Source organism: Amphiura filiformis, chromosome 2, assembly GCF_039555335.1.
Source record: "Amphiura filiformis chromosome 2, Afil_fr2py, whole genome shotgun sequence".
NCBI lineage: Eukaryota > Metazoa > Echinodermata > Ophiuroidea > Amphilepidida > Amphiuridae > Amphiura > Amphiura filiformis.
In genome coordinates this window covers 83,289,367-83,305,774 of record NC_092629.1, presented here as the reverse complement: position 1 = coordinate 83,305,774, position 16,408 = coordinate 83,289,367, and the positions used below count along the sequence as shown (strand labels likewise).

Sequence of the window (16,408 nt, the reverse complement as noted above, 5' to 3'; positions counted from 1 at the left end):
TGAGACAAAAAATACCTATTTCGACTAGTTTTGTTTCAGTCCTTTCAGGGCGACCATAGCTAGGAAACATGATGACAATAAATGTTTCTTTTATTCGCATTAATCTATTCAATAACATATTAATCATGAATAAAATTAGAAAAGAAACGAAGAGTTTTAAGTTTTTTTTCTGCTTACACCCTAAAACATTCCAAATTATTGATAGTTCTTGAAATTAGTGGTAACATTTTATGTCATTGAAACGATTGAACAAGTTTTGTCAGGACAGCAGGCAATATAATCAAACTTGTTTGATCTTCAGATCGATCATCGATGCGTGCGTGATCGATCATTATTACCTGTGAAATTAACTAATGCCAATTGATGTAATATTAATATTTCTAGATGTAATGCATTATTTTTTAATAAAATGCTAGAGTGAACAATAGCCCATAAAGAGTGACACATGTAAAGAACTTATATAGGCACCTAAGCACTATAAAAGAAAACCACATGGGCCAATCAGCAGTGGTTCACAGCAGCTCCAACAACAACAGTGAAGGGGTACAGTGTAGCATCAGGCACGAGTAACATTAATAACATTAATAACAACATTTATTGTTGATCCTCTCCTTACGGGTGTCGATTGCAGATGACAAATTTAATAACAACAAATGCATAACAATGAGTACAAACAAGCCCAGTATTGGTTCAGTGGTTCTTGAGATCTTACTATTTTGAGAAAATATCCTAATCTTAGACCTTTTATGATAAAGCCTATGTTCCAGTACTCAAAACATTAATACATTCTAATCAAATAGTTAATTAATTACAAGCATCGACGGACTATACCAAGACCGAACGAATTAGGTTGCGGTGCCCCAGAAAACATTTCTCGCATACGATCAACACGGATTTTGCCGGAATAGCTTATAATCTGGAATGTGTATATTGCTGTAAATTTCGTTTTGGTTGGTCATCAGTATTAGTACAACATCCACATTGTCAGTTATAATAAAATAATTATATAATACAATAATTCACCGTAGAAGTAATGATGTAACATTAATTATCTATACCATATGCTATGGTATTGTTGCTGGATTGCCCTACACTTTAATCAGGCTGCACTCATCATAGGTTTAATACGATACCGGCCTCTTCAACTCTAATAATCTTACCTGTGCAAGTTAAACATACACGGACTCAGCATAATGTGAATGGTGCAATGCAGATGAAGAGCGTGACGTCTAGTGCGGGGCAATACATTCAAAATTTGTGTTGACCCATCGCTATGGTTATTAATCCTGTTACATCACTACCTCTGTGGCGAAAAGTCTTGCTTACAAAACTATAAAAAGCTTTGAAAAAAAAAGATTGTTGCTGTAAGGACCTACCAGTGTGAATGCCAATGCGAAGTTTGATATGTTCGTCTGGTAAATGAGGTATAGCAAATGTTTCGGTAACACTAAGCAAATCCAGTGCCATAGATGCTATCTCCCACGCATGTCGGTCGGTAGGCTCTGGTAAACCTGATACCACCATGTAAGCATCGCCGATCGTCTCTACCTTATACACGTCATATTTGTCGATACAGCTGTCGCAGATACTGAAATAAAGAAGTAAAAGTGAAGACAAACGATATAAGATATTGTCCGTGACCGTTAATCGCAAGATCTAACAAGCAGATGTGTATTTAAGTTCCATCATGGCATCAGCATTTATTTATTTATTGTATTCATTAGGCATCAACATCAAAAGTAGATAAGGAGACCAGACGAGCTGCCATGGAGCACTGAGTTTACAGGTTCAGTCGGTTGCCTTATCCCCAGGATTGTCGGGGACGTCTTGCAGGAATTGAAGGATGCTCCGTCTTATTGACGAAATAAAGGAACAGAAGTTCTGCCCTACGTCGTTGAGAGGGATCGGTGATACTTTCATGAATTGCATTTTACATGAAAGTAACCTTAGACTTGCGTTGGTAACAAGTCATTTTCGTCAAGTCTAAGTCCAAGTCCAAGTCATTGTGTGTAAGTCACAATTAAGTCAAGTCACAAGTCGTAGGAATAGTGTCTCGAGTCTACAATTTTGGTGGTAAGTGAGCACGGAGGTGTGTGTATGTTTATGATATATGCAGGGTACACAAAGGGGTTTACAAAAAAGTAACCCAGCCGTCATAAATACGTCTATAGCTTCAAAACTATAATTCGTATTCGCATTACTTACACATATTCATACTAGAAGTATTAGTAGATTGTAACCCTAATGTAATGTAAATACGAGACTCCATAAATATTAAAATGTATGCAACCACCCTATTGTTTAAAACTCTTATTTGTCTATTTCACCTGTATTTTGTAATATTAACATTTGAAACATATTGAAATTATTAGGAACCCGTAAGCCTAATATTAATGCAAATGCTAAATATTAGACTACAGAAATATACAAATGCTGATAATGCAGTGTTTCTACATTTTTTAATCATTGTTTTTTTGATTAAAGAAAAAAAAAGAAGAAAATACACCAGTATTTCTATTTTTTTTGTCAACATTTCAATACTCAGATTTGTAAATTATCTCATTTTTGTGTTGCATGTTGAAAAATACTTTTTTCCACAAATATTTAGCAGGCCCATTCCATGTCAACTCCAGGGATGTGCACCGCAGCACCTCTTCAATTTTTTTTTTTTTTTTTCTGTGTGGTGGTAGATATTGATGAGAAAGTAAAATCCTGAAAAATTGAGCTTCATACTCCATTTCGTTTTCCCGTGGCATCAATTTGAAATTTAGGGGGGTCAGCGTAAAAAATGTGTCGCAACGCGAAGACGATGTTTGGAGGTCCATAAATGTATAAAGGAACCCTTTAAAACTTTGAAAAGTATGTATCCTGGGGTACTTTTTGGTGTAGAAATCAAATCTGGTATCAGGAAACTTGTAACCCCTTTACTTTAAAAGATATAGGGCCCTCAAAATGCAACTTCGTCCAGTTTTGGGGAGTCAGAACTCCAAAAGTAAAAATAATTTTACTGTCCATTTTTTTGCCAGTCAGAGCCCTTTGGTAGGACATTACTCTTATCCTATATTGAGCATATTAGAATACTTTTAGCTGAGATATTACCTGTACCCATGCAAACCCACTTTTGAGCTTTACATTAAATCATTATACATGCAAAATCAAAATGTGTACAACTCTATGGAGTAGGCAAACCTAACTGATGTTTGAAGCCATCAAGACCCTAAGCCAATATCTCTCAGAAATGTTGTCCAAGAACATATTTCAACATACCTGAAGTTGATGGTGGGGCAAATTGTCTGACATTGGTTTTCAGGGGGTCAAAATGTAAAAAGTGGTTTTCCATGGGTAATATCTCAGCTAAATGTATTCTAATATGCTCAATATTGGATAAGAGTAATGTCCTACCAAAGGGCTCTGACTGGCAAAAAAATTGACGCTAAAATAATTTTTACTTTTGGAGTTCTGACCCCCCCAAAGTTGGTCCTGGTTGGACGAAGTTGCATTTTGAGGGCCCTATATCTTTTAAAGTAAAGGAGTTACAAGTTTTCTGATAGCAGATTTGAATTCTACACCAAAAAGTACCCCAGGATACATACTTTTCAAAGTTTTAAAAGGTTCCCTTTATACATTTATGGACCTCCAAACGTCGTCTTTCGCGTTGCGACACATTTTTACGCTGACCCCCCTAAATTTCAAATTGATGCCACGGGAAAACGAAATGGAGTATGAAGTTCAAATTTTCAGGATTTTACTTTCTCATCAATATCTACCACCACACAGAAAAAGAAAAAAAAATTGAAGAGGTGCTGCGGTGCACATCCCTGGAGTTGACATGGAATGGGCCAGCATGCATATTTGTGACGTGTCATGTCAAAAGGAGACACTTTTGGGCAGGATCGTAAATGGAGAAATAACCAAAAACCTGCCCGGGTGTGATTTTTTCACAATTTGGGTTTGTTGCGAATTTGTGATGTTATTAATGTTAAAATATTGTCTGATAGTTTTAGACCGGAATATAACTGGTATTTTGTATTTTTGAGACATTTTTCAAGGTAATTCCTACTCTCAACATTGCCAATGATATTTTTAAAGGCCGATATCTCAATTTCCAATTTTATAATACCGTAACTTACGAACTCAATATCTTCGCTTAGGAATGTCCGATTATATTGGGAGCAAAATAACTCTATATTTAAGATATGTAAAAACCTCAAAATTTATAACCTGCCCAAAAGTGTCTCCTTTTGACATGATACGTCACATATGATCATGGCATTAAATTACATTGTTACTAAATTCTACTTCTGGTCACTGTGCTTTTGATAAAGAGAATGTATAATAGAAAAAGATGGGGGGAAACATCATAAATAATGTAAGTATTACAAAACCATATTGGACATTTCAAGTATCCAGTTTTGAGTGTCTAATGTTGCGTTCGGAACAGGCAGGCTCATACCATTTTGTAATTTTAATTTATTTGATGAAAAACGAAAAACGTCCAGTATTCAAACTTTAAAGCTCTTTTTTGTCGCAACAGCAATTTCAAGTTAGATCACTTAACCAAATCAGGGCCGAGTTGTACGCGTCTACACGATAACAGAACAACTTTTTCATATGCCAGAAACATAATAATTATTATGCACACAAATCCATTTACAAAATTGAACATAATTATTTAGAATTGACTGGCAATACCGTACCCATTTAACAATATAATGAGCTTATTATTATGTTAGACCGATGGTAATTGCTTATTATTATATTAGCCAGATGGTAATTGCATTGTTTTTCTCTTGCTCGTTCACCTCTTCCTTTGCAATTCCCATCACGGTTTTTGTCTGTATATTTTTTTTTGGTAAATTTTGCTTCAAATTTGCACAGTTTATTTTGTGGCCTTTGCTCTCGTGTTTCCGTTTTCTGTGCAGACTGCAATTTAGGTGTTAGTTTTTTTTAAATTTTGTTTTTATATTTTATCTGCACTTTTATACTTTGTTTTAATATTGTTCAGCGTTTTGTGATCTTTTTGATGTAATGCGCTATATTATTATTATTATTATTATTGTTAAATGTTGGTTAACCCACCACTTGAACAGGATTTAGCCAAAGCACACAAAGACTTAAGCTATTTACTAATAAGTATAAGCTTTTTTTTTTATCCTCTTCAACAATAGGATTAAAGATTGATGTTTGACTGGACAAAAATGAGAAACATGTAGGACAAACATTAGGTACATATGAATACAACCTCTATACACATTTTGCACTGTAACTCGAAATATAATTTGCCGACTTTACGAGCGGTTTGAGATGGACGGTCACATATGTTCTTATCATTTTTCCGGTATAGGTGGATTTTTCCGGTATAGGTGGATAGTGTATTAAAATACATTTGATGTGTGAGGTACAGTTACTCTACTAAAAGGATATTTTACTGCTCAAAAGTGTAACCATTAGTTAAATTAGCTGGAAAAATGTCAGTTACTATGGCAACAAGATATAAATTGTCAAAATAAAGGCACCGATATTTATATGAGGCAAAAGTCTTTTACCACTCAACTTATAAAGGAAATCTATATTTGCACGTTGCCACCAAAAGTCCATTTTGCTGGAATATCACTCTTAAGGGAAGGGGTATGAACGTTTGGACAGTATTTATTGTGGGACATTAGAGCACATCAGACATATTGAAATGCATTCTGAATACGAAGAATGGTCTTCTGATATCAAATAATTTTGATTTTTTGAAATTCGCAATGTAATACATATTTTATGGCAAATCATTAAAAATTGATATTTTTGATATTTAACAGTACTCGCACTAAACTTTATAAATCTGATGATTTCTACCTAAAGTGTATGTAGGTGGGATGAAAAGCCGACGATCAATTGAAAATGTTGACCTTTCGTATTGAAGATAGGGATTTTTTTCCCCAAAACACCAACATTTTTTTTTCAATTGATCGTCGGCTTTCCCTCCCAGCTACATACACTTTAAGACTATATCATTAAATTTATAAAATTTACTTCGAGGACTGTTATCTCTCCGAAATGTGAAAAATATCAAATTGTAATAATTTGTCATAAAATTTGTATTATATCGTGAATTTCATAAAATAAAAATTATTTGATATCAGAAAGACATTCTTCGTATTCAGAATGCAATTCGATATGTCTGATGTGCTCCCATGTCCCACACAAAATGCTGTCGAAACGCTCAAAACGCTCATTCCAGTTCCCTGAAGACGTTACGGCACTTATACTCTATGTATTTCTAATAGTTGCAGTCAATAGAAAGCGTGTTTGCTTGTTTCGTGTCAATGTGCGACGTTGCCTTACTACAACCTATTTACAACGTCAGCGAACGTAGTGTGTTAGCTGGGGTTACATCGCAGCAAAAACAAAAACACATTTTAAAAACGTTTTAAACGGTTTATATGTCGGGCTATATAACGGTTATGAAACGTTTTTAAAACGTTTTGTATGAAAACACACTACAACAACATTTTGTTGTCCGAATGTTATTGTAAAATATTTTGGCAAATATTTTTGCCAAATATTTAGCAACACCGCTAAGTGTTCAAATTGTTTTTGAATGTTATGAAAACGTTTTATACCCTTTATCCTTTAAATAACCTGACATTTAAACGTTTTCCGGCAACCTTTTCTAACGTTTTGCGAATGATGTCGAAAACGTTTTGTGTTCGCTGGGCTGTGACCATAAAGTGAAGCTTTGACGATTTACTTGGCAACATACTCCACATTATCACTAATATGATGAATGGTATGACTTGGTAGCTTTAATCTTCAACAGTTACCATAGAGTATTAAATAAAAGGCACTAAATTTAATGCCCACGTGACCCATGGGCGCCGCTATACCAATACCACCAAGTGATCAGTAGATGAGCTACAATGCTAAGAGATGGGAATTTTTCAGACAAATATCATCAAAATTTCTGAAAATTGTAAAGGCAACTTAAATATACATTGGGGGATTCTGTTTTTAGTATGTTTTCAAGAACTAAATTGTGAAAGTTTTGATCGACGGAAAAAACTGACAAATTTGCTAGAAATTTTGAACATGCATCCCGCGTTTCCAATTATAATACACAGGAAGACCACCCGTTGTGCCAAAGGTCACTTTTCCAGACATCCTGTCTTGACGCTGTAATGTCAGCGCCCATCTGCTCACGTGGGTATTAAATTAAGTGCCTTTATTTATGCCCTAAGACGACTGTTCAAAGCTTGTTAGGAAAAAGCTTAGGTTGGAACACGTCTTCTAACACTTTCAATCTACGTTTTTCTTGCGCATCGAAACCGAATAAAGAAGCATAACTGCTGATATCTAATGAATCTCTCTTCTAATTCACATGATTTACATCGTTACGCATGGTTCACCTTTTCACAACATTTTTATTTTTCAGTTCTTTTGTTTCAGCTTTCTTTTGTTCCTTTTGTTTTAAATTTAAACAAAATAGGCTTGCATAAATTAGCCATCCATCACTCTCAAAGTCTAGTCCGTGTCTTGTTGAATAGGTCAATTTGTCAATCATATTCTTGTAGCTTTACTTCTTGAGGTCACATTGAACTCAATGGAGTGTCATCATGTACAGCATTAGATAGTGCATCTATTAACATGATTAACAAAATAAATTTACCAAATATGGTTTAGTGTTGAAAATTTTTTTTTAGTGTTCTGATACTTTGTGACCTGATTTGATCAGTTCAGTTCAGTTCAGTTCAGTTTTATTTTCATCTCAACACACATACACATAAATAACATGATATAGGAAAAAAAAAATTGTAATAAATTAGTAACAATGCAATGCCAAATAAATTACAATTGAGATACTAATATTAATATTACAAAATAATACTTTAATAATGTGGTATGTGAGATGTGGATGCCACAGAAACGCAAAGCGTGTAGAGTTGTGGCATCCATTTGATGGTTACAGACAAGTCTATAGTTAAGAATTACTACACCCCTCGATGAAATTGTGTCTATTTTTGCATTTTTCTCAAAAACTAATAACACAGTGGTAACAAAAGTTATGTATATTATAGGGGCAAGGAATCCAATTATTACACTGAAATTTGACAAGTGGTTCGTTATTTATGATAAGAAATGAGGTACCGCTAGGATGTACCTCATTTCCTATCATATATACTGAACCGCTTGTCTTGAGTCACAGAAATTGGCAGTGTAGTAATTGGATTCCTTGCCCCAATAATATACATAACTTTTGTTACCAGTGTGTTATTATTTTTTGAGAAAAATGCAAAAATAGTCACAAATTTACCACAGGGGTAGTACCCCTTAAATACAATATTCAATATTTATAAGGTTACAAATTCTATGAATGCCATAGACAGACAACATAAAGTCCGAAAAATAAATGAGGCATAAAATGCGAACTAAAGCAGCGCATGTAAATCCATCATGCAGGAGAAACCACTTTAAACATCATCATGTAAATATCCATTGATGAGGTGTGTTTTTTAAATACTGTAGGAGACGGTGAGTTTAAGGGATTGGTCAAGATCATTCCAGAGGAGAGCATCATGTGTTTTGATGGTGTTGCTAGCAAAAACCGTAAATAATTGGATGTGAAAGTCTTTAGAATGTCTGGTATCGTGTGTATGGATGTCGTCATTAGTACAGCGTGTCCCAAAAGTAACTTAACATTGTGAATTTGCCATATCTCAAATATTGCCTACTTCATACCAAAATGGAGAACATATTCACATAGATTGATCTTTTCGAATTATTCTGATACCAAAAACAGCATTATTGATGACCCCTTGACCTTACTGTAGGGGTGTACATATGTGTGTATCAAACCCACAAAAGCAAGCTCATAATTATGTTATTTGTTCAAGCACATGAATAATGTGCTTCCCTGAACAATAGAGTTGGTTCAGTCACTGCACACGCCACATTTAGGTATGAACATTCATGGATTACATTACCTAGCGTAAGCGTGACTGCTGTTTTAAATTATAATTAAGATATATTGACAATATTAAACTTTACTTTAAAACAGTTGAAGTGAAGATGAATTTCCTATAGATTAACCGATTCAGATCGCATGGTTCTTTGCCGAGTCAAAGTCGGACAAACTCACTCAAGCAAAGTTTAAGGAACATTTTAATGTAAATTATGCACCCAGCCGAAATACAATCCAGAACTAGTGCAGAAATTCTTATCGATTGGATCTGTTCATGATCTACCTCGGGCACGACGTGAAAGAACAGGAAGATCGGCTACAAACATCGATGTCATACGAAGAGCGGTCACGTGGTGAAAAGCCCAAGCCGATCAGTACGTCGACTTTCAATGGAGAACAACGTACCGCATACAACTGTTCATCGAATCCTCAGAAAAGATCTTACGCAGTTTCCATATAAAATCCAGATAAAACAGAAAATGAAGATTACGCATTGAAAACAAACAAACAATCAAACAAACACAGCAAAATTAAACACAACAGATTTTAAAACGAAAACACGTTATATCGTGTTATCACGTCTCAAATGACGAGACTTGTTTTGCGTTTATAAAAGTAGGTTTTACGGTACGGTAGATATCCGTTAATTTCAAAAGAAAAAAGAATTATCTACATACTGTGCAATTTTTTGAACAACACTATTAACCCAACGCAAGTTATGCCAAATTCACAGTGTTAAGTTACTTTAAAGAAGTTGTCGTATAGGTCATTTGGTAGCATTTTGTAATGAAATTTATGCATCAAAATTGCTGTTTGAAATTTGAATATGTCATGGATCCAATTTAATTGGTGGAAAAGTGGGTCAGTATGGGCGAGCCACAAAGAATTTGTGCACGTCCTAACAACTTGTTTTTGTAGGAGAAAAGGAGAATCCAGATCGGTGTTGTTTTTATCTGCCCAGACAATTGCACAGTAAGTTAAATAGGGAAGGACAAGTGTATTATTAAAGGTTTGCAAAGAGGCCTCCGGTAGCAAAAGGGCGGACTTTACGTATAATACCATTATATTTTGATACAATTTTAGTGATGTGTGTAGTGTGTGATTTCCAGCTGAGGTTATCATCAATAAGTAGGCCTAGAAATTTGGTATATAGTATGAACCAGATTTAATTCTGTATTATCTATTAGTACTTTTATATTGATTTCAGATTTATTATTGTATTTATTTTTAAAAAGCATATAATTAGTTTTTTTAATGTTTAGTGACCAGGCCAAGGTCGGAATTGTTGAAAATTGAGTTACTACCATTTCTAACTAGTTCAGTACCTACACTTACTGATGTTGAATTCCCAGTTAAAAAGTTATGAACCTTTTATTTTTTTTCTCCAATTTTTGACTACATCTCAGTTTCCATAATTGCCGAATTTAGCTTGGTTGGATCAGATCTGGTCACAAATAAAAATTTGTCTGTTAGCCTAGCTATTAATGATTCCACTGCACATAACGTTGTTGACATGATCTCTTTTATTTTTGTCTGAGAAGCAAAATTGCAATTGTATAATTTCTATTGTTACAGCCTGTAGATGGGATTCGACGGTATTCTTCTTCAATTCCGGATTATGAAAAAGTGTAGAAACCCATGTCTTTCCTATTTCAGATAATATGCCATAATCCAATAAAATACGAATTAAAGAAAATCTTAGTTATCATTATCACAATTTGACCATAATAAAGTAAAAATGACCTTTAGTTTCATTTGTACATGATATATTAATAACAACACAATGGCAGAGCTCTGATGCAAAATGTAATGTATCTTACAATATGAAGAATCTTACAATATCATTAATTCCAAATAAATTGTTGAATCTTGTAATTCACAACCCACGTAATAACTTGTTTTTCTAACGGCTTTGTTAGATGTACTATATCAGGCTGGATTGTATTAAAGCTCAATAATATATCATCACTGGGTAGGATAAATCTATGCGAGATTTAACTTCAACATCAACGTGCAATATTTTAACTGGTAGCAATGCTGTGGCATGACATGCATGTCGATGTTGTATTTGGAATAAGCAAAGTTTCTTTGTCAAATCCATGCATTTGTTAAATGAATTTGAACTCAGTGTAAATACAATATATGTTACACACGTTATTGCTGCACATTGGAGGTTATGAAACTTGGCAAATACATTGTAATTTAAATCTAAAAGTAACAATATTGGTAAAACAAATATAACACAATGCAGCATTTGGCTTATGGTGACTTGCATATTCATAACAGACGAACAAGCCTGGTCTATTCGTCTATTCGTGTTCGGAAAATAAAATGAGTGGATCCAGGAATTTTCAATAGGGGGCGACACCCACACAAAGTCAGGGGCCGCTGAGCAAAAATTAGGAGGGAGGGCGGCGCCGCTGTACAAAAATTAGAGGGGGCGGTCGCCTCTGCTATACGTTTACGGGACTCTTGGACGTCCAACATATCGATTCGAACGTACCATTGGTCTGGGGAGCCATGAAAGGAGGCACCAGGGAATGACACTAAATTCACGATTTTTGTATTACCACGCAAACCTATTTTGAATTTTGTTGGCTTTCTGTCAACAAAGTGAGGTAAGGTATAGATCGGTTATAAATAATTCTCATAATCTCTTACTCGGTCCATGGGATTGAGGTCACCACATAAAGGTGTTATAAGTTTAGCGAATCGTACCTGTGAACTCCCGAAGTGAAAACGCCCTCTATCGCCGTCACGACGGGCGGAAATGGGGTCAACTACTATGATCCCATCAGGAAATAATGATAGTTTGTTTTCTAAGAAAGTCTTCTAATTTGATAAGGGAATGTCAAACTTAGGACTTACTGTCAATAATACGACGGAAATGCATAACAGGTATAATATATGAAATACAAGTGAGTATTTGAAGTCACAAAAACATGTGATACTTCACGTGATCTTAGATTATGGCGTCGTATTTGTCTGTTTATTTGAATTCATGTCCTCGTGCGAAAAGAATATCAATCTTCACTAATCATATAATGGTATTTGGCTCCCGGCATGAATTATTGATTTTATACGTAGGTAAAGAAAACCACACAATATTGACTACGGTGTTAGAGCAAAGCACCCGTGAATCGGGATTCCCTTAAAATCACGTGGGCATTCTGCAGTACTTTCAGATTGGCAGCTGGTTTACATGTAGTTAATTGTCATTTATAATCTCAATCGTTTATCTTGGTCAATTAACATCTTTTTTAAATGCAGATATATTTGTGGTTTGCTGGATTGCACCCGAGCTTGGTACTTTAGATGCTAAAAAGTCACGTACAAACTTGACACACAATAAATTGAATGTTAACATTTATTTTAACAAGTTTACACAACAGCTATTTAATTGTGCATTTTAATCCAACCCGAGAAGATGCTCTGACCCAAACATTAAATTCGAGTCAAGTTCTGTCTACAGACTGTCTGCAGATATTATTAGCGCCTTCTAGCAAGGTCGGGGCATCATTTTAATAACAATACGCTATTACATAAGAATTGGTCACATCTGCTAATGAGTGATTGTAACATCCTGATTTCTATTATCCTTGGAGGCACCTCTGTTAACAATAAATCAATGACCTTCATCCAGCGAGGATCAGCCAAGTACGAAAAGTTTCTTGTTTAGCACATTTCTTCTCATTTCTACTCATAATACAGGCCTGAATCAATCGCAATGAGTAAGATGATTTCTGTGGTATCATTCTTGATTTTGATTAATACTTTAGGCCTACCTGTTTGTTTCCTTAACATCGGGCTATGACACAATTACCATTTTCCACATACGCCTTCCAGTTTACAAGAGTTTACAAGCGTATAACGAATAATAAATAAGTATTAATAATGTTGGGACTTTTCGAATTCGCTAGGGTCATGTTTTTTATGTTGGGCACCAATTGCATTGCATGTGTATTTTTCAAGCGAATCACTGGCTTTTACAGGTTTGGTACTACAACTTCAAAAGTTTACATTAGAACCCAATTAAATTATATATATTCTGAGAGCATATACTCAGATGATTTCAGAAACGATAAAATGGGAGTCATTATACAGGGTGACCCATAAAATATACAGGGTGTAACAAGCAAAATAAGGATAAAAATATTAATTCAGTTAGGGGTGTCACCCCCTGACTTACAGTAATAATGTACAAATTTGACAAATGTTTAATATAGCTAACTTAATTGCCCACCCAGTCATATGGAACTTATGGCAATTATGTAGATACATGGTTGTCAAAAATCTATCTATATTTATATAAATTTCTTCAAAACACCCCTTATTTGGCATTGGAGATGCAAATTTTCATGATTGAGGTATGTAACTAGATGTATTTATTTATTAAAATTTATTTAATTCGACAAAGCGTTTTCGTAAAAATGGACTTTTTGGATAAAAATTGAGCGTGAGGGCGCTCTTTCAGATTTGTCGCAAACCTTCTATGTTTTACTAGTTTTTAGATTACTTAAGTAAAGAAGATCACAACCAAGGTCTGCTTAAGAAATTTGAGCCTTTTATCATGTTTTGTTTGCCCGTAGCACCCTTTTGAATGTTCCCTACATTAAATCCCTATTCAAATACATAGAGGTCAATGAACTTTATTAGTGTAGTAACAAGTAATTAGTAATTTTTAATTGTCTAATTAACAAATACTGAGGCACTGAATGCTAAACATGATATCATTTAGCCATGATCAAGTACAGAAACGAGTAGAAATCCATCAATAATGTTTATTGAGACAATAGTGTATAAATCACCATTGTACAGCATTGTGATCCTCCACCACATGATCCTCCACCACATGAGCCACCCCTGACTAATTAGACTTAACGAGTTACAGTAATTAGTACAAATGAAAATCATAAATTTTTGTTCAGAAATTGAAAGGCCAATGTCTAAGGAACAAAATAGTACTAGACAAGCTCATAATAAACATCAAATAAATAAACTACATGCATGTAAACACGTCTTGATGAGTAAGAATGCAACAGAGCCACCCTTTTTAGGTGCCCAGTATAAAAAACAGGACCCTAACGTGTTTAATAGACACCTGCATTTGTGATGCTTACGTCGGGAGTAACAGAATATTTCGTGCGCGTGGCCTGAAACAAAGGTCTGTAGTGCAAATCTGTCTTTTTATCTATTGTTTATTGTTTATTTTGGTTTCTTGTCCGAGTATTTAATGACATTGTACCAATATACCTACGGATGCAGTGGCATATCATAATTCTCCACTGGCGTATATATGAAGAGCTTAGTTTCAAAACCCCTTACATCCACTTGCCGAATTTTGAGAACACATCAAAAAATCATCAAAAAAATCACTGATATATGGGGGTTTTTTTTGGTGGGATGCTCATCCTACCCAAGCATCCCACCAAAAACTGCTTTTGTTGAAAACTCCCTTATATCAATTATTTTTTTGATGAACTTGACACAAGTTTATAGACAGAACCCTATATTGAGTATTTACGTTAAGGAAATGCGTTTCAAAAAAATACTTGAGTATTCAACATACATACTGCACATTATCACTAATGCAATGATTGATATGATTTGGTAGCTTAACATCTTTAAAAGTTGTCTTGAGCGACGAGATCGGAACACATCGTCTAAAACTTGTTTCATTAAGCATTTTTCTTGCGCATCGGAACTGGCTGAAGAAGCATTACTGTTGATATCTAATGAATTTCTCTTCTCAAATCCATAATTCATATCGTTATGTAAATGTTCAGCCAACACTGGCGATCCGGAACGCTGCTGATTCATAGTCACCTAAAATGGCTATCAAATTTTTATTAACTAGTGCAAAGGTCAGGTAGCTAAGCATGTATTCATTTATGTGTGCTGAATTTAATATCCATCTGATTTTGTAGATATTATGTCCTTTGACTTTTAAATCGTCGTCATTGACGCCTCTAGTATGCATTTTCATCAAATTATAAATCAATGTCCTTCGATATGCATCAGACTTTTTGATTCATTAATAGGAACTAGGATATTGCTCTAAATTATCAACAAAGTTCATTAGCAACTAAGAACGCAAAGTTTGTTGTAAATTGTGTTATGCAGTCAAAATATCTTGCATATCGTGCAGTATTAACAATTTGTGGTATAGCTAAAAGCTGCGTATTATATAATAATAAAGGATATTGCTATCATCGCTGGATGGGAAACCTCCTGTGCGTAATTTGACTTTTGACTTCAAACCCAAAGTTTAAAATTTCTACTAGTATCTAGCTTGTGCGGCATGATACACATTTTGATGTGATGTTTGGAATTAGCAAAGTCTAATAGCAAACAATATGGTCTGAAAAGACGTTCTGAGACTATTCTTTAATATGTACTTCATGTTAGCAAACAATAAACTCCCGACACGGATTTATAGACAGACCTGTAAAATAATTATTTACTTTATATTAACAATAATTACTGGAAATACGTTTCAAACTAAAACCCTAAGTATTCAACATACATACCTGTACAGCTTGTTTAGTAAATGAACGATCTCAATAGGAGAACTGCGGGCCGAAATATGAGTAAAACCCTTGATGTCGCTAAAATACACCGTAACTTCATCATAGAGTGTAGCCTCTAATGTTTTTCCAGCTTGAAGCTCCATTGCGATGACTTTAGGTATCATTTGATACAATAAACGTTGCGTTAGTTTCTTTTCCGTCGCTAACTCTACAGTCTTTCCACTCAAGTCGCTAGCATATACCCCAATTGATGATAAAATACGGTGCGAGCTTATACCATGGAAAATACTCAAGATAAGACAGACGATAATACTGAGGCACGTCACTAAGATATACGTGATAATTAAGTTTTTCGATGTTCTTATTACGTCATCAGCATGCCGTTGGATATCTTCCCCAATTTGACTTCTTCCAGTACCCAGAAGATTGATCATAACCGTGCTATTGCGAAACCATTGCAATGACATTTCCTCCAGCTCAGATTTCCCATATATTTTACACGCGTCTTTGTTGAGACTTATTTCAGCACGCATTGCTTCCACAGCATTTTCAGCATCCATTGTGAAATGTTCTTGTTCGGCAAAGTAAGTCTCTAGTTTATGGTAATAATTGAAGGCCTGCTGAATGAGCAACTCGCCTTGGGCACGAACAGTATTAAACCATTGCAAGTCACTGAAAGTCAGCATACATTTGACGAAATACACACTTCCTAATGCTCTTTCAATACCAAAAAGATCTGTTGCTAAAAGCAGAGTCTCCAATGCGACTAATTGAAACCATACGTCCGACTCAACACTACGTAACTGGGCTAAAATACTTTTAATCAGTTTGTCATTAATGCCAGTGTAAAACTTTATATTCGCCACGAAAGGTGTATCTTTATGTCGTCTGTCCACCTTCCATCTATGATCCCAAATTGACTCTTGTAATT

The 16,408-nt window shown here is 34.8% G+C and overlaps 1 protein-coding gene across 1 annotated transcript in view; it reads right to left on the bottom strand.

Moving 5' to 3' along the window:
- LOC140144044 (uncharacterized) overlaps positions 1 to 16,408 on the bottom strand; it is a 52,360-nt gene that overhangs the window by 11,678 nt on the left and 24,274 nt on the right. Inside the window, exon 2 of the mRNA XM_072165872.1 lies at positions 1,377 to 1,588. Coding sequence (XP_072021973.1) covers positions 1,377 to 1,588 — 212 coding nt within the window. The remainder of the gene's footprint in view (positions 1 to 1,376; positions 1,589 to 16,408) is intronic.